The sequence below is a fragment of the Pholis gunnellus genome (assembly GCF_910591455.1).
Source record: "Pholis gunnellus genome assembly, chromosome: 12".
Lineage (NCBI taxonomy): Eukaryota > Metazoa > Chordata > Actinopteri > Perciformes > Pholidae > Pholis > Pholis gunnellus.
In genome coordinates this window covers 11334043-11355518 of record NC_136539.1, presented here as the reverse complement: position 1 = coordinate 11355518, position 21476 = coordinate 11334043, and the positions used below count along the sequence as shown (strand labels likewise).

The 21476-nt window shown below is 43.7% G+C and overlaps 2 protein-coding genes across 2 annotated transcripts in view; one reads left to right on the top strand and one right to left on the bottom strand.

The window, feature by feature from the left end:
- igsf3 (immunoglobulin superfamily, member 3) overlaps positions 1-6521 on the top strand; it is a 62300-nt gene extending 55779 nt beyond the window's left edge. The window contains exons 7-9 of the mRNA XM_079170601.1: positions 2757-3167; positions 4941-5390; positions 6009-6521. Of these exons, the coding sequence (XP_079026727.1) occupies positions 2757-3167; positions 4941-5390; positions 6009-6262 (1115 nt within the window). The 3' untranslated portion in view covers positions 6263-6521. The remainder of the gene's footprint in view (positions 1-2756; positions 3168-4940; positions 5391-6008) is intronic.
- A 9564-nt stretch (positions 6522-16085) lies between these two features.
- On the bottom strand, positions 16086-18303 carry rpe (ribulose-5-phosphate-3-epimerase). Its single transcript, XM_079170781.1, has 6 exons — positions 18163-18303; positions 17719-17798; positions 17480-17619; positions 17199-17333; positions 16840-16926; positions 16086-16748 (listed from the first exon to the last, which is right to left on the bottom strand). Exons 1-6 carry the CDS (start codon positions 18282-18284, stop codon positions 16626-16628), a joined length of 687 nt encoding a protein of 228 aa, XP_079026907.1. The 5' UTR covers positions 18285-18303; the 3' UTR covers positions 16086-16625.
- Between the last annotated feature and the right edge of the window lie 3173 nt (positions 18304-21476).

Below are 21476 nucleotides of genomic sequence, written 5' to 3'. Positions count from 1 at the left end.
TTTCATCTCTCTGTGGAGAAAATTAACTGACCAAAAAGGAAAGAAAGAGTTAAAGGTGCTTATGAAATTGGCCAGTTTTTAGTGTCGAACTAATGCAAAGCAGTGAGAATACTGTTGCCAATTAGGGATTAGTCTTACTTTGTGGATGCACCCTTGAGGCTCATTAAAAAAAAACACAAAAGCAAAGAACATGTGATGACACTTTAAACAGGTACTGTGACAGCCTGACACACAGTTGAGGGAATTCACATACATGATGAACGGCCTTGTGAGCAACGATTGAACTGGCTTCCTACGCTGCGTCTCCTCCAACAATCTGACCTCATATACCAAACTCTTTACACCATTTAAAGAAAGTTTAGCCGTTTTTTCTGCTGTTTGCGTCAGAAGATGCATTGATGTGACTGCGGCCGACGGCTGTGCCCGTAGCTGAGGGAAGAAACCTCACTCTCAGAGGGAATGGACACGTGTCAGAGGATGTGACAGGCTGGTCTGCGAAGCCGCTGTTCTCTTACTGAGGCATTCCACAGCATAGTTAGGAGGGAGCGGAGACTTCAGGTTGTTTTGGGACATAAAAACACCGTATTTCTCTTCCTTTTTATTTCCCTTCTGCCTTTCTGCCGGTTGTTCTTCCATTCTATGTGTCCCACTTACTCTGCTTGAGTGAGTGCTTAGTTATGATAACTTGTAATAGCTCATGAAGCTACCTAATAGGGCTTGAATAATTAGCCTATTTTCGCTTTGAAAAAAAGCATTTCTGTAAACACTGATGTACGGCAACAGGCTCTCAGCCCCCAGTTTTTCTCCTGGCTGCGGATTCAAACTTCAAATGGGAACGGCAGAGAATTGTTTTGTCCTGTGCCAATCCAATCCTGCATGGTTCCACTTCAGGAGGTTTGGAGGTAATTCTCCTGTATAAAAAAAAAGAAGGAAAAAAAAAAAAGAAAAGATTGCCAGGATTCCGCAGGCTCGGCAGTAATTCCGGATGGAGAGATTGTCAGGCTTCCTACCAAGTCTCCAGTGGGTACCGAGGCAATGTTAACGACTCATTTCAGACGCTCGCTCGAACAGGGTGGTCTGGCGATGCCTTGCAGCCATGCATCTTTTGAATGCAACTGTGTACATACTGTATGTGTAATGCAAATATGCAGAATCACAAACCGCTATCGTTTGAGCATCTGTGAGGGTGAGGTTTCCCAGGCCAGATGGCTGTGACCCGAGGCAGTCAATCAATCAGTCAGTCAGTCAGTCAGTCATATTAAAGCGTGAGCGTTAAGTTGGGAGATGAAGGGGATGTTTTAGAATGCAGGAGAAGCGCAGAGAGGAGAATTAAATGTCGAGTTTTGTATTGGGTCAGTATGAATCTGAGTAAGCATTTGGTGAGAGCTTTTGGCGCTTGAAATATCCTAAATAAGTATATTTGTTTTACCGATTTACATACAAGGAATTGTATCAAAGGATGCATTTGATGTGCTTCTTGTGCAAATGTACATATAAAAGGGATCTTTATAGGTTGTTGTGTGTATTTGTGCGATGTGTGTTTTTATTTGGACAATTCTGGCAGACATCGGGGCTCTCACCCTACAATAGGCATTCATCTCTCCTTTTTTGTGGGAAAGGGTGGAAGAAAGACATTTCTGCAGCTAAATGTCCGCTGCTGCGATCAATTAAGGGAATTTGTTTCCCCAATTTGACCTCAGCCAACAAACAACTCGTGGCTCGCTGCCAGTGTGCCATCGCTAGAAAGTGCTCCCAATCAAACCGTTATTGCTGAGGTCAAAGACGGTTGCATTTGTTGACAGAGATGCACGCGTGTGATTGTTCTACATTTATTCAAGCTGTGGGATATTTGTTTGAGAGCAGGTAAATACACCGGAGATTATAATTGTTTGAAACAAATCGTATTTATTCTAGAAAGAAAATCGATGAATCTCATGTTTGAGGATCGTATGATGTGAAATAGTTTTCCTGCGTTTTCATACACCTCGTGTTAGGGCCGTGTGTTTGTGTGTTTGTGTGTGTTTTCTACATTCTCTGTGCTGAACTAATCCCCCCCCCCCCCCCCCCAAGCGTTTGACAGCGAGACCCTGGTCGTGGTCACACCTGATGTACCTGCAGCTAATCCTATCCCACAACCGATGTCACTGTAACCAATCCTGTCACAGCACTCGGGGCAGCCTCAGCTTCCTCCTGACATCTCTGTCACACCTCCTCTGTTATCTCCTCCCTCTCCTATCTGCTCTCTTCCCATCCTTGCCCGACTTTATATGAATGGGTTCCTTCTTCCTTCCGTTTCCTCCTGTTTTTTGGCAGACTATCAGACCTCCTGCACTGCTTTCTTTTCTTGTATCTTACCTAATAATATCCACAGCCGAACTTTACAGTCCCCCCCCCCTCTCTCCTTCACTCTTGTTTCTTCTGCTGTTCTGCATCTTAGCTTACATTTTTCACTTTGATACCCACAGACCTACCATCCCCTCAGCTTTGATTTGCCTGACGTTTCCTTCTCCTTTCCCTCGTATTTCTTTCTTTCCCTTTGTCACCTGCCTCACCCACCCACGCGCCACCATCTTTTCCTGCCCTGCTGCCACCAGAAATAAACTCAGCTACAGGTCGTCTGTCACAAAAACAGAAACTGCATTGTGTACCTGTCGCCGGTGCTCACATTCTCCTGCACCCAAAGGAATGACTGTCTGCTCTTTTACCTTCCCTCCCGAACCCCCCCCTCCCCCCCTCCATCTCCTGATTCTTTGCAGAGAGCAAGCTGCGAGTGCAAAAGACCAACCAGTCCCAGGTGTACCTGGAGGACAGTCGCGTCAGGATCAATTGCTCCATCAGCTCCCAGACCAGCCAGGACTCCCAGCACGCCGTGCTGTGGTACGTGAGGCGCGCGACCGGGTCAGAAGCTGACGAGCTCCTGCTGAGGATTGAACGCTCGGGGGCCTTCGAGTACGGCGCCTACGCAGAAGAGGAGCGACTGCGGCGCCGAGTCCAGGCCGAGAGGCTGTCAACCCGTCTCTACGTGCTGACGTTAAACAGGGCAGAGAACAGCGATTCTGGGACATACTACTGCCTGGTGGAAGAGTGGCTGAGTGATCCAGATGGAGCCTGGTATCGACTCTCCCGGGAGTCCTCGGGGTTGACGCAGGTTCTGGTCAGACAGCCAGGTAAGCGAGTGGGCCGAACTGCTGTTTTCTTAAACAAATGCTTATTTATTCCCACTGCAGGTAAGCAGCAGCTGCCACTTTAGCCCCACATGCTGCCTTGTTTTAGACCATTTAGACATTGTCAACCCACCCACCCCCATCCCCTACTAATTTGCTTTGCCCACACCACTCCCACATGCTCTGCTCAAGGCCTCCTCGCTCTGATGACTGTACACCTCTCCTCCTGGGCAGAGCTCAGGTGGCAAAAAGTGGGTTGAAGTCATGCCAGTTCTTATATGCCATGCCAGAGGGCAGAGCCAGGCTCAGACGGAGAACATAATCCTCTTGTCCAGTACTCAAAAACTCTCAGAGCGCTCAAAGCCATGATGTACCTATTCCCACCCAAACCCTGATGTCTTACCTCATGGCTGTAGTCTTAAGCACACCCTTTTCTGTCTTGAGTTTCCCCATAGCCCATATTCACATATTCATAATTACAAACGCCTCCTTTACAATCAAACAAATGCAAATAGATGATAACAACCCATCCTTGTACGAGTCTATTCCACACACGAACTAAGGGGGACTTATCACAGACGTCTCTGAGAGCACCTGTTCATCTGTTCAGGTGTCCTGTTTCAAATGCAGAGTGAAATCCCTGTGGTTGGCATCTGTCCAACTAGAATGTGAGGATCAAAACATCTGGTCACAAGCCAGGAGGGCAAGGGGAAGGCTAGTTATGTAGACGGTGAAGCTGACACTGCTCAAACAATTAATTGAGCTACAGCACCCATGCATAGATTTAAAAAAATGTGCACCTTATATTAGACTTCTTTTTAGTCAAATGTTAACACATGGTTGTTTGTGGAAGCTCATCAAGTATAGTGTACGTGACGTACAGGTTTTTAATTTTAATGATACATAAATATCTACATATGATTAATAGAATATGCTGTGTAAATATCATGGATATTCATAGAGGTGCTAAAAAATGCATTCGCCCAGGAAGCCATCCAGAAATCAGCCTGTCGGGCGGAGAGATGAGCGGAGATGTGTGCCAGAACTCGCTTATTTTTTTCTGCTCTCCTGCTGTCCTGTTCCGCTTCTCATTTTGCTTTAACAAGAGGACCCTTCCAAACTGTGTGTGTGTGTGAGAGCAGCCCAAGCAAGCCAGGTCTTCACTGCCATCTATTTTTTATTTTTATTTTTTTACTGCAGTGAAACTGGGGCATTGTACCACCCCTAAAGGGTTGTAGCATACCCAGACAGACAGACAGACACGCTGGCCTCAGGGTAGGATCTAACCTTGCTGGAAAGCTGAAAGACTGGTGATAGCTCTGGGCATCACTGTGGGATTTATTTATTTTTGTCCTTTGAAAGTTTGGTGTCCCTGTTTGCTGAACCATTTGCTGCTTGTGTGTGGTGTAAATTTGAAGTGTAAGTGCCTGCTGCAATTTCCTAGAATCCAGGATGACATCTTTAAACCACTTTAAAAAAAACAGGAAAACCTCACATTTGAGATGTTCTTATCGTTAAATGTTGAAAAATTACTAAAATGATTTGTCGCTTATCGAAATAGATGCCAATTAAATGTTAACTAATCCACGAATCGACTAGCCATCTCAGCTCTTGTTCAAATAGATTCCAGAAAAGTCGCAGTGAATGTAAGTTTGACTGAACATTGTGATGTGGTGCTCTTATTGCTATGCCCCGAGAAATACTGTACATATCAGTACATTTTCACTTTGTCCGCCCCCATCTGTTTCTGCGTCTAATATTCTCGGCCCTCCGCAGAGATTCGACTGCAGGTGGAGGAATTGGAGTCAAACGTGACAGTGGAAGAGTCTGCCTCTATCCGGCTGGGCTGCAGCATTCCCTCCCAGTCGTCCCGAGACTCCCGCTTCTCTGTGTCCTGGTACGTGGAGCGCTCCGAAGACGAGGATGACGAGGATGACGAGGAGCAGCCGGACGAGGAGACGAGAGAGTGCGTGTTCTCCATCGGCCACGACGCCGTGTTTGGAAATGGAGACTGCAGCCCCAGAGAGGTGCCGGGGCCAAATTCCCGTCTGCAGTTTGAGAGGGTGACCTCCGACCAGTACAGCCTGACCATTCAAGGAGCGCGGCCGACAGACGCGGGCCGATACTACTGCCATGTAGAGGAGTGGCTACTCAACCCCCGCAACGCGTGGTACCGCCTGGCCACCAACAACTCTGGGTTCACTATCGTCAATGTAATGCAACAAGGTAAGTCCTTAATTATCTAAATCCTCAAAGCTTCCCTGAATGCAGGTGAAAATGAACACTGTGACAAAACTATATTTGTATCCATGGCTGTCTTCTAATATTATACAGGCAATTTAAGACCGGGGAGCTTCTTCACAGATAGCACAAGATGTAATTAACTGCTGCGTCTTTGGATGTTTCGTCTCACTATTGTCGTATTGCCCAATCCTAATAGGTCCTCTGTGTTACAGTATACATAACTAGAGAGTATTATGGGCCAATTAAGGAGCTCTCAGGTACTCTATATGTCATCCTCTGATGATATGGCTTCCCCACTTGCAGCATTTATTTTAAAGATAGAATGAAGCTCAGTTAAAAGCAGCAGCCAGAGATGGCCACCCGCTGTTAAGCATTAAAGCTATGTGATTAATGGTGTCAAAAGTAGTGCTCTGATCTAAAGATGTCAAACAGATTCATTCACCAGTGTCAGTTCACAGACGCTGGGTCTGTGAACTGTAAGAAGTGCACCCCACGTTGCTATATGAACACATTTATTCAGTGATTTCAGTTTCTTCAGGACTTTATCAAGGACCTCTTTTTGCATCTGTGACAAACTAACCGTTGTCTGTTCTCTGTCAGCAGTGTCCACCCTCCAGTCGGTGGTGTGCTCCAACGACTCCCTCTTCTACTTTGTCTTCTTTTACCCCTTCCCCATCTTCGGCATCCTCCTCATCGCCGTGCTGCTTGTGCGCTATAAGAGCCGCAACAACAGCAAGAGCCAAGAAGGCAAGAACGGCGCCCCCCTCCTGTGGATTAAGGAACCTCACCTCAGTTACTCCCCCACCTGTCTGGACCCACCTGCGCTCAGCCTGCACCCCGGCTCTGTCGACTAAGCGAGGGTCCCCCCTCCCTCCTCCGTGCCTCTCGCACATCGAGGATCCAGCCAACACAATGTCAGGGAGCAGATCTGGACTCCACCTTCAGACCTTACTGTCGTTCACTGATGTGTTGAATTAGTCAGTTTAAAAATCCCTACCCTGGTGGCTGTCTGTTTTACGTTAACGACTGTGTGTTTGTGTGTGCGTGTGTGCGTACCTCTGTGTGTGCGTGGACTAGAATGCGTGTGCCATGTTAGCACGATTAATTGTGCGAGTGCGATTTGAAGGAGCCTCACTCGTTTCTTTTGTTTTCTGTGAAACTCATAGCTGCATTTTGTTTTTACTACTCTAAATATTTGTCTATTTTTCAAGAGAGAGAAAAAAAAACTAAAACTGTGCACTTGAGATCATTGGCCAAACCGGGAAGAACATTTAAGAGAAGGAACTCTATAATCGACTCCGGCACTGAGTGGAAGCCAAAAAAGTCTCACAGCCTGGCCCACTATGTTGGTTGCCATAGTGATTCTCTGCACCCACTGACTCAGTCCGTGGCTGATGACTTGGTTGCCAGCCTGCATAGAGACAAAGGCAAGGACACACAAGTCTGTGTCCTAAGTGAGGATGTGTGGTGGCCCACCTGCCTCCACAATGAATTTGCCTTGGCAGACAGAAACCGGTCCTCTCGCGCCACTTTAACACTGCCAGACACTCTGGCCTTCGTGAGAGACTGCTCTGCTCTTCTTCACCCTCCTCCTCTCCGAAAAGAGACAACAAGAGAAGGAGAGGGAGGGACGTCAGACATGGTGGGGTGTAAATGAACAGCGCTCCCCTGCTGAGGACATGCGTTCTTTTAAATAAGAGATTTTCCTTCTTTTTTTTTTTGTTTCAGTGGCAGGACCTCCTTATTTCCAAGCTGTTCTTTGCAGATGATGTTTGAAGTTTTAAAGTGAGTCAGAAAGCTGATTGTTTTTGTTTTTTTGAAGCAGATTGTAAATATGTCTGCGTACCTCCTGCTGTGGGTTTATGGTCCTTGAGGGCAAAAGGGACATTTTTACACTCGTGTTAAATCAGTTGAATTGTCCTGCTTAGATTTCACAGTTGGGGTTATTGAGTAAAATTAAGTTCCATGCACATTTCTTTAAGTTGCCCAGTATGACCACTCCGTCCAGTCCTTGAAGATTGAATTTGAAAAGGACTTTTGATTTGTTACGAGCCACACTGGATATTTCTATGTGTAGATGTGTAGTAAAACACTTCATGTAATCTGCACGCTATACGAAAACAAAATAGCGTTCGGGGGCAAATGTTTGACTTTTGTGTTTATTTTAAAGATTTTTCTATTTATTATTTTTTTTACTACTTTGCATAGCTTTGAACAATTTTTTTCTTTTTGCTTTCAAATTCTCTAAGAACTCTGCTGCTTGTGTTGCCAGGCAACTGCACCAAGCAGATTATGTCAATAGCCTGTGTGTTGGCAATGTGATAGATGTAGAAATGCTAGATTTGTCCTGCGCATTGCAGTCTGTAGCATTTCATACCAGATTGTGGAGTTTGGTCAGTGTCAAAACACTGTATATCTATACCTATAATGAAAGTTACTGTGGCTTTACATGTACAATAGTTGAACTGACAAGTCACAGAAATGAATTCACTTAATGCTTTTTGCTTGAGTCGCGTTTATTTAGTGAAATGTGATGTAACACGGAGGTAGGACCGCTTCGATCAAAGACGGCTGAAAGCGAACTGTTCCAACGTCTTCTCATCACGGATTGTAGCTGAAGGCGTAATCCTCGGCTCCCCTGATGCAAGAAAAGAAGGGTTGAGAATTTGTGTCCCCTTCCCTGGAATTCATCAGCCAGGAGAGGCGTGAAGTCCTCTACCCCGACCTGGGCCTAACCCTTTCACTGCCAGACTGGACATGAAAACTCTAGAAAAACTTGTCTCATGTCAACATGTATATTGCATGACAATACTGCAGGAGGAATTTTGATGTTTTGTAAACTTTGAACTCTTTGAGCATTGTGTTTGTGTGACAGAGCAGTGATCGACCCCCCCCCCCCCCCCCCCCCCCACCACCACCACCACCACCACCACCGACTTCCTGAGCCAAGAGTCAACAAAAAAGCCCAGTCCCTCGTCATCTACAATATTTGACTGCCAATTCCAGATGCCCTTTGAAACCTGTGAAGTAATCCGTTTCAAGAATGGCTGTTGTGGAGATTGTGTTTAGTATTATTGCTCATATTTGTCTTTTTAATGTTTGCTTTTATGCAGCACTTCATTAAACAGATTTATGTCAAAAAGAAGCAAAAAGTACGTCGCTGATACTGACACGAACCGCCACGTTCTGTGGTTTCCACTTCCTTCACTGTTTTTTCGAGGTAACCGGTCCATTTTAAGTAGACCACCCACTATTCCACGTTGAGTAAAGGCTGGTGCTGTTTAGTCAGGGAAGTGAGAAATGGTCTGCACGTGCAGCGAATTCAGTCTTCAAAGGAAATGCCCGTCAATTAGCTGTCAGTCTGCTCATTACTAACCATGTGTTTACAAGTGTTTTCAGCGGGTACAAGGAGCCAGACAAAAGCGGCACACAATAGACAAGGACGAGTGTTGCACACACACTGCATATTGCCTGCTCGCCAGCACTTAATGAGGCAACATATCCACCATCAGAGTCTTTCTATGTCAAACATCCAGAGGAAGAAAAAAAAACATAAAATGACAACTCCAGCTGCATTTACACATGATGCTGAAAAGCATTCCTATACGCCAAAAAGTGATCCACTATTCATAAGCTCACAACGGCAACTATGCTAAAGCTGGTTAGTCGCCTAAGAATATATACTGTAAAATACACATTTATGACAGAAATATGTACAATATTGTGATTGTGTGTGTGTGAGTAAAAAAGAGTTTGTGATAGTATGTTGTGAACTCCTCATTGGAGGTGGAGTTGTCATTTTCTTTGTACGTATTGCTTGTTTTTCTCACATAAGGATGTTTGCCTAACAAAGACCTTCGTGGTCACAATGTTGCCTCATTAAATTGCAATAGTCAGTGTGTGGACTACCTCTCTTTTTCCATTGTAAGCAGTCTTTAGCCTGCTGTTGCTATATGATGTGATGCTACTGCAAGTCAAAGTGTGTGTGTCTGTATATATATCAAAACTGCAGGGAAGCCATTCTGTTCCTTTTCCGGCCCGAGTATCACTCAGAATAATTGATGGAGCTGTTGGAAAGCTCTTCTGTGATTTGACAGCAATGGTTGCATTGGCAGTACATGTTAATAGGGAGCTAATTTCAGTTATTTATAATCAAAAAAGAACTACAGGAGCGTGTTTATCGGCTGAGTGATTGCCTTTTATAAATCTTGAACATTCCCAGAGACGCAGGTTGGGAAATGGTGCCACTGAACAGCTGCTTCGGCCTCAGTGTATATATCACATATTCCTACACGCTTAAAATCATGGAAATCATGTCACCGCGCTGCCGCCATCATTGGGGATGTACAGTTGAACTCTGAATGGTGTTTTTTTTTGGGGGGGGGGGGGGGGTTGTAATAATATTAATACCATCCATAGCTGCCTCCCAAGATTCCTCCGAACGTGACGGTGTTGTAGCTGCGTTTTGAGGGCTGCATGTTTTGGCTGTGTGCTGGCTCCAGATTTAGGTGTAACATAGTTTGTGGTGATGTTTTCAGTTCAGCCAGTGGTGCTTTATTTTCAGTGATGTATTTTTTTATATGACCATGGTTTGTTTCTTTTTTCATTTGTTATTCCAATAGTTGCCATCGTGGCCATTAAAAAGGCACTTTGCTATTGTCAGTTTATTGCAATAAAATACATTCAGTGCTTCTTCCTGTTTTCCTTCCAACTATATGCGTTTTTGCATTTCTATTTGGAGATCAATTGGAGACCAACTTGGAGATCAGTTATTAAAACAACATATCGATCCAGTTTTCTCACAACAACCATGATATATTTAAATACTACCAGCATCCTTCCCTCTCATCTAGTTCTGCTTTAACCATAAACTCAAGGTTAATGCTCTGCAGGCGGCAGGGTCTTTTTGAGTCTATGTTGGATTTGGACCTTTGAGCCCCTCAACGTGAGAGTTTATTTATTCAGCATGTTCAGTTGTGTGTGTGTGTGTGTGGGAGAGAGAAGGATTGGGTCAGCATGTCAGGGGATAAATAATGCTTAGAAGGCCTCCTGCAAGTTAACCAGGCACTTTTTTGACAACCTCAGCAAATCACATCTCGCCACTCATAACTCATCCAATACAGATGGACTTGCTCACTCTTCCTGCCTCTCTTTTAAACACACACGTATACCACATAACTCCGGAGCATTAAGCTGCAGTCCGTGGCATTCATAAACTGCTTTTTGACTCCTTCTCCCATGAATTCATATTAACTCATATCGATGCACGCATACCCAATGAAGCCAAGAACAAATGCTGCCAACCGTTCAATAAATCATGGCGCCACAAAAGGGAAAACTGCATTCACTGGAAGAAGAATCCATTTGGTGTGTGCTTGTGGAGTTACTGGATTGCTTTCTGGGTTGTGATGCATACAGGTTCCCCTCAAAGATGCGTTGACGCTGCCGCCGGCGCTAATCGCAGACACACTGATACCGCTGATGTTATTGTCAGTCAGCTCCGTCACAACTTCACAGGATGCAAAAAACATTCAATCCTCAAGCTTTGAGCACTGTCCCACTTTCCCCACCGATTTCTGTTCTCTGTCTCCCAGTTTCTCAAGCGCACAGCCTATGAGGAAAGATCTGTTTTGCATAAAAGAAAGAAACGCTCACAAATCTATGGTCCTCGCTGACGGGGCTGCAGACACCAGAGGGCACACATGGGCAGACAGTACTTAACGATCCAGAGCAGCAGGGCAGCAGTCAGGCAAATAGATTATGATTTATCGCCAGCGAGAGAGGAAGCGCCGAAGACGACGCAAGGACAGGACATGTCGTCTCCTGATTTCACTGTGGTGAGCTTGGATGCATCATATCAAGGACAGAGAGAAGAATCCATGAAGATTGGTACAGATGAACAGCATACAGGTGTGAATAGCGCTTGTGTACAAAAACAAGTCAACCTACAAACGCACAATGCTCAGCATCCACTATGTAACAACAGGATATGTTCTGTTCTTAGAGGTGGAAAGATAAGGGAGGCAGAGCTACAAAATGACTAGTCTTTTGAGGCCTGCGCGCAGCTTGTTTGCGCTCACCTTGGTATGATTTCCCATGGCTTTGTGTGGTATGACTCACTGTGATGTAAGTGTGAGTCAATGAGAACAGCGAGACATCTTGTTAATACACAAACTGTGACATCACAGTAGCGCACTGGTTTGCCTCTACATGATTTAAGTAAAGTAGAGAAACAGATGCACCACCTGTACTGATGCAAATGGCGCTGCAATTTGCTCTTGATGTATTAGCAGCAGTCAGTAATCTCGAGGGCTGTGTGATTTGTATAAATAATGCAGGGGGAAAAAAGGAAGAATCAATAGTTGTATTATGGGCCCGTTAGTTAAGGCTGTTCAACGTTAAAGAGTTTGGTGTCAATTGTCATAGAAAGGGATTCACGTAGAGCACAAAACACACAAGACACCTACTGACATAAAAACAACAGAAATACTCGTGGTCCCACACATCATTCTTTATTGATGAAAAACATGCACACATGTACAAACACACAAACTGATACACACACTGGAATATTCTCCATTTATCCATAATTGATAAACACTCAAATTGTGTGTGCACTTCCACTGGCTCTGCCTACGATAGAGTAAACTGATGCAAAGGTTGCTACTAAAGCGACGCTCCCCTGGGACCTGCATTCAGTCTCTCTATTCTCTGAGGCCCTGCAGAAGCCTGTAGAGATTCAGACATAGAGCTAATTAACTGTCCCAGGCATTCATTGTTTTATTTGTTTTCGTGAGAATTTAAATGAACATTTAAATACCTGATAGGTGGGATGACCTTGCTCAAATGTATAATTTATTGGGGGAAATTTGCCATGGCCGGTTTGTCCTGACCTCTCTCTCTGAAGCTAATCTCGAGCTCGGTCAATGCATGAAGGACTTTTCACTATCTGAGGGTGAGTTTACCAGAGGAAGCTTCAGTGAACAGCAGCAGATTAAACTATCCCTGAGGCGTTTTTAAACATGAGTAAACAGCCATGCTACGGAAGCTAAACGCTAACAGTGTGCTATGGTAACAATGCTAACATTCTTATGTTTAGCAGTTATGTTTACTAAAATTCACCAAATAAGTGTTTTTTTTTTTGTGTTGTTTTGCTAATTAACACCGAGCACAAAGGCTGATGGGAATGAGATTGAGTTTAGCAGGTATCATAAATCAGACTATTGAACCGATCAAGGTTTTGACCCGATAGTTGTGCTTAATAAACAGTTAGGGGAATTAACAAAGATTCAGGTACATGAATGTCTGTAGAAGATATCTTAGAAATCAATCAAATAGTTGTGAAGACATTTGTACTCGAAACCACGACTGTCAACCTCATGGTGGTGCTAGAGGAGGAGTCGGAGAATCACGCTTCAAAGTAACATCTATGTTATGGGGACCGCTAATGTCTGCATAGATGTTGAGATATTTAAGTCTGGAAGAAAGTGGTGGACCGACCGACATTTCCAACCCTACAGCCGCGTCGTTAAAAACCTGGCTTTGATATGTTGCACATCTAAGAGGATGGAGTACTGACTTTAATTACCTTGAACTCATCCTGGACCCAACGCAGAGTTGGGCTGTATAGTAAGAGGTCCATACAAGCAAAGGAATAATTATCTTCTGTAGGAAAAGTTAAGTTCATATAGCATCACAGTATATGCCTTGAGGCATTTCACACAGCGGTAAAGGAAACGGGTGCTGAGAAGCATGCAGCAGGGCTGACAGCTGCACACTGGCCCCCTTCGTTAAACCGCAGCTCAGTTATCCATCATATACAGTATATTCTGTACAGTAGCCCACCTTGCTGCAGGGCAAAGCAAAGAGATCTTCTGTTATATTATTCTAAGCAAGTTGTTTTTTAATTGTTAATAAGACAATAGGAGGAGGCCTTTATGCATAAGTAAGGCTGGTAACAACAGCGAGCTAATCAGCGATGTGCATCTTGTTCTCCTGTGGGAAGCCAAGTAATTATGAATGAGCATGAGAAGGCGAAGCGACGTCACTAATGTGCCTTTAGTGCTGAAGATGAGGTGAGAAGTACAAAGATATAATTCTACTATATAATGATCCCAGAGAGGGGGAAGTGTGAGTCATGGAGGCACAGAGAACACAGAAGGGAATAAAAGGACCAAAATGAATGGCAGCAGAGAAGAAATAAATAAGGGAGTACATGTAAAAACCACGTTCCTCTGGGAAAAAACAGCTCCTTCAAACAGTATCTTTGGATGATTCCATTGAATATTTGACGGCTTTTTTTATACAAGGGTTCCTCGTTCAGTGATTTAACACTCATGATCGTGAATATTCTGGTATCAGAATGGGGGTGTGAAATGTCTTCTTGTGGATTTTACACCTTCTCAAACCAGACGGAAGCTGTTCCCTGTAGTGGTTGGTGTTCCTGTGAGTGAGTGAGTAGCTCCTGCGGTCCATCAAGGGGCCTGCTGTTTGGTGATCTGACTGCCGTCACTGTGGGGTTGTTCAACCTGTGGTACTCTGTTGAAGTCTGCACACTGAGACATTCCCTCACAGCCCTGCTCTGAACATCAAAAGCTCCACATGATGGCTGTCTGGCTCATTTTTGGTCTAAAATCTTTTCTGGACTTTCAATAACTGCTGCTCTCTCTCTCTCTCTCTCTCTCTCTCTCTCTCTCTCTCTCTCTCTCTCTCTCTCTCTCTCTCCCCCCCCCCCTTCCCTGTGTGTGTGTGTGTGCATGCTATGATATAAGTAGGGATTCACACAGGCGATCAGGAGGAAAGGCCAAGTGCTGATGGTTATCCGACCATTCTTCTCTCCGTCTCTCTGCCATCCCCGAGCTATTACTGCTTGCAACCGCAAATGACAGTACCTGTGGATATGGTTGCCATGGCACCACAGCCTCTCACCAGTGACTTTGATGTATAAGTTAGGGCCCAGCATGTGAGACATGTCCGTGCCTCGCACTGTATGAACATCCTCCATGCACTTGACTCTGTCACTGTCCCCACGCTGCTCATATTTCCCTCTCAGCACATGACATAATAAATCAACGAACAGGCGCGTAAACATCGCAAAGTGATCTGGAGGAGAGAAACCGTCAATTAACTGATGACGAGACTGCGACATGGCTTAAGGAGCGCGGCGCATGTGTAGGTGCCGACTGCTCCCTCGCATTGAATTGTGTCCCTGTCTTTGCGAGGCGGCGGTGACACCGGCGTACAAAACGCCTGTCATCATCTATTAGTACACGAGTCTGTCACAGGACATTCCCTCATGGTGCACAAACACATGTATTATATACACAAACTCCGTCTCGTCACACGCACGAGCCCTGTGTGCGCCTCTCTTAACGCATGATCGGATGAGCAAAAATGATGACATTATCTGCCATTATATGTGACGTTGAAATGAAAATACAGATTTCAGGCATCAATATTTCAACTGGTCCGTGAATTGCCTCCAAGACATATGTTGCATTATTAAGAGCGAGCTGCTTGCAGTTGGAAGTATGTCATGGGCGATTCTCGATGACAGGGGGGGATTCTTTCAGCTCTCAAAGAGATGAGGATGCTGCACACATGTCTTTGGTGTTTCTGGGTGTCCTCCGGAAAAGGCTGCTGTATCTGAGTCTGGCTCAACAAATGCAATATAACATATTGATTCTTGGAAACTCACTGAATTAAATCAATTTCTATTCCAATTAAATGGTCAGTGGCAGCGCTGCTGCACGAGATTCACTTGACTAACAAAAACACACAACTTTCTTTATGTGATGATTTTGATTGAGGACAACGGGCAACGGTTGAAACAGTCGATATGCACGTGCTGTAGTCGGGCAATACAAGTTTCAAATCATTTTTCCAAACTACCCAACAGTAGCACTCATTCTGTAGCCGATTCTCTGCAACGCGGTTAGTGCCGCTGTTCTCACTACGGAATTGAATGCATTATAGATCACAGCACTGTGTTTCTAATCTAGAACTGTGTACAAATATTTGTCCATGCTTACAAATGAATAATATATTCTTACAATTTAATCAAATGATTTCTTACACCGACATGGAGCCCCCCAGGTGCGAGCAGCTATACTTTTGTCCAGACTCGCCATCTAGTGTTTGAAAAAGGAGTAAAAAGTTCAAGTTCCCCCTCAAGTTCAATACTTAAGTAATTGTACGTAGTGGCATAGTTTTACATGACATATATTGCACTTCTGTCCGTCTTGGGAGAGGAACCACACCCTAAAGTTTCTTCAAGTTTTTTCCCTGTTCAAGGTTTCTTGGGAGTTTCCTACCCGATGTGACGGTCCAAGGACAGAGGATTTCCTCTTAGGCACATTTGTGATATGAGGCTACATAAAAACAATTGAATTGAATCTTCTGGTTTCACTTCAGATGATCATTCATGATCACATATTGTATGCCTCCTTTTCTAAAGACATCATTACAAGGGATATATTCTGAGGATTCTTTGTTTTACCTCAAAATAAAAAGACTGTACAGTAGGTGTGACAATGTAAGTGTGTACTGCATTTCCCAAGCTGAATGTAAAACATCAGTGGGTTATTTCATTTAATAGGCCAGCAAACACTATTTTCTTTTACAATTTGGTAGTAATTCAAACTTATAAGAATCCATACTTCACGAGTCTTTTTAATTTGCAAAAGCGTTTCTCATTGAATTTACAAGTGTACAATATGTAAGCTGAGCAGTTTAGCAAGTTGTGAATGGTTTATTTCAACCAAACTGCGAAAAGAGACAGAATTTATTAAACACGATTTCAGATGGAAGTCAGAAAATGACTCGCGAAACTGAAGATTTTCTAAACACAGTGCTCCTTGGACCATTTTATTTCCATAATATCAACTTAAAACAGTGTCAAACAATATTCTGGAATGTTTACATATGTGAAACAAGCATAACTTCAGCGCCGGTCTTCAAATGGACGTCCCCCACGCCGAGATGAGACTCAAATTTCGGTTAACTGTTCAGAGAGGCGATTGTGGTAGGACAGGATGGAATTCAAAATGTTTTGTGGAGGCACGGTGCAGCGTCACTCGCATCAAAGTGATTTGGATTAGGCCACCAGTGCCCTGCTCTGACCCTAACCCCCTGACCTCAACCCCTGAAAAGTTTGTGTTGAGTCTGTTGTGTTGTATTGCTGGAATGGGCTCGTAGGTTCGTCACACAGAGGGCACCTCAGCGGTCCAGCGAACGTTTCTGGATCGCTTCAGCCACCACGGTGCGCAGGAGAGCGATGACAGAGCGAGGGTCGTCGCTGCCCACGACAGCGCTGCCGGACACGATCATGTTGGCTCCTGCCTGTAGCAGAAATGAGCGCAGATTTACTTAAAAAAAACACACAAAACTGGATTTGAATTTTAGGTGAGTAATATGCGTTTGAATCCCTTACCTCTGCACACTTGTGAATAGTGTCAGGGCCGACTCCTCCGTCCACTTCAATATCTAATGACGGGAACTGACTCCTCAACCAGCTCACCTGGACACACGCACAGAAATAAAACAAAGAGCTTGAAACATGCATAACACCTTAGCTACAACACAATTAGTACATTAGTAGGACGGCAAAAATAGACAGTGCTACAGTTTAAATCAGAAACATCCTATGGACTAAATTTAAAAACGCCAGAAAAAGCAAAGTGACACTGTATCAAAAACGTGCTGATTAACTGTGTGACAATCTTTGAGGTCTAGTTTATGTTGTTGCGGTGTGTATGGTTCCTGTTTTTCCTTCCTGTGGTTTGGCTTTACCTTGGGCATCATGTCCTCCATGAACTTCTGGCCTCCAAAGCCAGGCTCAACAGTCATGACCAGAGCCATGTCGATCTGGTTAGCCCAAGGTGCTAGCTCTTCAACAGTCGTCCCAGGCTTTAAGGCCAAACCCACCTACAAAGCTCACACAGTGTTAGTATGAAGACATAGAAAATACAGTCGCCTTAGCACTTTTGTATGTAGCTGATCAATGCTAATATTTCACACAAAAGCACTGATGCTAATGCACCAGTCTGCAGCCTGCAGCATGATGTTCTCACCTTCATGCCACTCTCTCTGATCTCTTTGATGAGGTTACCAGGGTTGGTGGTGGACTCTATGTGGAATGTATATTGGTTGGCTCCTGCTGCAGCCATGGGCTTCACCCACTGCTCGGGCCGAGACACCATCATGTGCATGTCTGCAACATGATCACTGTCACAATACTGCACAGGCACAGCAGATGCATTCAGGATCCAATTCAATGGGGTTATTAGGTTAAGGTTAAAGTCTCGCTCACCAAAGAATGGGTCTTGGCCTACTGACTTCCTGAGGCACTCTACCATGGGATGTCCAAATGTGAGGTTGGGGACAAAGTGCCTTAAAAGGGAAACAAAAACAGATGTGATGAAATCCTCTCGTCTTGCGTGAACAGTTGCAAACAAACGCAGAGGTGAAGAGGAAGGCAACGACTAAACCAGAAAGCAGGAGGAAGTATGCTGTTAACACTTGCAAGACATTATAATGTTTGACACCCTGAGGTTTTGAAAGCCTCATTATCGACAGACTTAAGCCATTTAAATCCAGTAACATAAATATTGGCTTCCCCGGCTTAACTTCTTGGCAAGCTAGTTTAGCTTGTTGGTGTTAGCCAACTTTAGCTCTCACGCGCTGAACTTCCAATCGGCTCGCTGGTTAGCGTGCTAGCTTGTCTTAACTAACGTTAACCAACTGACAAACCAACCCGTCCATAACATCGAGGTGCAGGTAATCTGCCCCGCAATCCATCATCCGCACGCACTCGCTGCCCAGACAGGACAGGTCGCTGCTCAGGATGGACGGACCGATCTTCGCACTGTAAGCCATGCTGTTGCTGCTGTTACTGTCTGCATGCAACCAGCCAGCAAACACCAGTTAAACACAACATCAAGCACAACTTCCGCTGATACCCTTCAAAATAAAACAAAGGAATAAGGATAAAAAGGAAACAGGAAAAAAGGAAATAATTAAAGTTTTGCTTTGTCGATACATTTGCAGGTACTTTATTTCAAGTCAAACAAGTCATAATTTTGAAAGTACTTCAATCAAATATTATTTTTCTTCCAGTGTCGAATAGTTTTTTTTTTATGCAATACATCCTCACTTCCGGGGTTACACTAGTGTCAGTTGTTAACTTGATGCACCTGTGGTCTCAAACTTCCGCCTTCAAAATAGACGTTTCCCCCTTCTTGACTCTAGATGGCGCAAAGCTCATATGGGCAAGGAACTGTCATAACAAGAAGTTATGTGAAGACAACCTAAAAAACAAACAAGGTTCTTTGTTGGGTAATATGGGACACTGTTTGGTCATCACCAGTGTGTTGCATAATGTGGAACACAATAAGTAGGCCTAATGTGGGACACACCATTTGCGTAATGGTGTAAAAGGCATAAATTGCCAAACCCTTTGAATCCCTTCTTCAAATTATCCCAACATAGCCTTTGCTTCTATTTTCTCTCTGTATTTGGCCACTGGTTTCACAATTTAACGTCTCTCTGAGATTTCACAGATTTCTTGTTGACCTTCAATTTTATCGATTTCTGCTGTCCCATCACTGTAAATATAAGTTACATGTGAGTATGATAGATAGTTTGATGGCCCCGTAGAAGAAACTTTTTGTCACGCTTGGTGCTGCAAGGACACAGGCATTCAATGATATCAAATTGTCTGGGCTTTAGAAAAATCGATTTTATTGATTCAAGCCGTCGGCTGGATGGGGAGCAGGTTAGCCTGCAAAGTTATTATTGTCTGCCAGATACCTGTAATGAAGAAAGAAAACCTCTTGCAATGATAATAATTTGAAAAAAGGTCAGTTGCACTCGTATACTGGAAAAGCCGTTATTGTCCCACGTTACCTGACACCAACTTAGAGATGAACAAACGACAAAAGAAGCCAATAGGTTTCCATGAAAACAAAATCTTAGTGCAGGTGTATAAAATGCTTGTAAACAAAACACTTTAGTCGTGAATAATTCAATTTCATGAATAAAATCTCATATTATTTACCACATTTATTATTTCTCCAGTCATTGCTCACCTGCATCCCACTCAATGACGTCAACTGTGATGTCATACAAACAAATTTGATCATGTAATGTCTAAGATATGGTTATTTGACACAAGTTTGAATTAGTCTCAGATGTCTCACAATACCTGCATAATCCGAGACCTAATGGCATTTATCTCCTACAGTTTGGTGTCTCTATAACTCTTCAGAGATCAAGGGTTGGGTCCTGGCACATTTATATATATATATATTCTTGATTTGATTTGTTTGTCATCTTCATCATCTTGCCACTGAAATGGTATGATTATTTTCAGATGGGATGTGTAAGTTGTTGTGATTTATAAGAAGCATATGGCTGAGGTTTTAAAAAGCCTCTGCAGCACTCTGCTCAGCCCACAAAGAGCCACAATCATATTCCCAGATTGGTTAAAACAGAATCTGACATTTACGAGTTTTACCCACTATGTGCATTTACTGCAGCAATGATGGAAATACTGGTGGCACGGTGTACTCTGGCAGACAGGAAGATGATATATTCGATTTTTGAGTCGGGCTGATGTAGAGTAAGTTGGCTTCATAAAGAACTGGGGCCTCCAGAGTCTCAGAGGACGGTAGTAAAAAAGCTTCTGGCTTTGACAGTCATTTTGTGGACCAGTGCTATGTCTACAAGAGGTTTTTATCCCATAAGTCTGTCCGTACAGAAGTTCTTCATGGTGTCTTGAGAGCAGAGTTGATGTGGGAGTCCAAGGAAAATTTACTACAGCTCAATAAGTGACAATTATCTTTTTAATTAAGATAGGTGAGACAATAACACAAGGTTGATTTATGGCACTTATCTGGTTGATGTATTTCTACTTTGTCTTTAAGAGGGTTCATTCTTTCTCTTGCAGATGACACAAAGGCACATTCTTCACCTTTTACTGTAAACAGCTCCAACACCAAGCACATCATTTCAGTCTCCCGCCGGCCTCTGCCTACTGGAGGTCCCCATTAAAAACACCTTTTTTGGTTAAGTGCAGCTCAGGAATGTGATTTTCAGGATGCTGTCAAGCTGTTCTCTATTGCTCATTGTTGACATATTAATCTTAATAACACTCCAGAATAACCAGTACTACCAGTACTGTACTCCATTGCTGCTTTAAAGATGATTCACAGCCTTAAGTTGTAGATTGAGCTTTAAGTCTTGCTTTTCTGTAATACCATCTCATCTTACTGTGGGGCCCCTCCACATTGCTAAAACTTACAGAATTTATTTGGATGGTCAAAATGCACTGTACATATTCTACTTCTTCGTGGCGTGTATGGTCTGCGGTCCTCGTTACATGCATTCCTGCATCTCGGTCATCTGAGAAGACAATTAAAAAATATCTTTGGTTGAAAAGTTGAAGACTAATCAATTCCATTCCCGGCTGCTAAATTGGTGTGTGTTCATTTTCATATGTGTTAGTCGTTGCCAGTTTCTAATTAATGTGTTTTCTTCGGTCAGAGTATTCTTTAAATGAATATTTGTTTTTCAGAGTGTTCCCACAGGGTATTACTTTTTCTCTAAGGTGGCATATGGCTTCATCAGCACTTTCAAATGTGTCCCTGCAGGTTGAGATTTAGCCGTTGCAGGTAGCTAATTAACAGCCACACAGCAGCGTGAATTAAACATGTTTGAACTTGTTTAACGGTCTTTTGAAGTGCATCATTTACCGACTACGAATTAATTATCTGGTAAACCAACGGCGAGCTCAGTTCCAATGAACAACCCACTGAAAATCAGCCTCCTATATTACAATTGCTAATCTGCAGGGGAAATGGTATGCTAATTCCATGTAGGAGAGAATTCCTGTGTGTATGCTTTAAGTGCACTTCAAGATGTGTACAGTTGCTTGGAACAATATGTGAGCTGTAACCTTTAATGAACTGGGTGTATGTGACCTTTAACCTTTGTTATAGAAGGCAGGAACAGGAACTGAGACTCTGCTGCCCAGTTTTTTTTTTTTGTCTTTCCTCTGACGTGGTTGAT

Excerpts from the sequence above, each read along its gene's own strand:
- rpe (XM_079170781.1), bottom strand. The coding sequence starts at position 18,284 with ATGGCTTACAGTGCGAAGATCGGTCCGTCCATCCTGAGCAGCGACCTG. Across the intron at positions 17,620-17,718 it reads AGGCCAAGACCCATTCTTTG|ACATGCACATGATGGTGTCT; the intron begins GTGAGCGAGACT and ends ATCATGTTGCAG. Across the intron at positions 17,334-17,479 it reads TCAGAGAGAGTGGCATGAAG|GTGGGTTTGGCCTTAAAGCC; the intron begins GTGAGAACATCA and ends TGAGCTTTGTAG.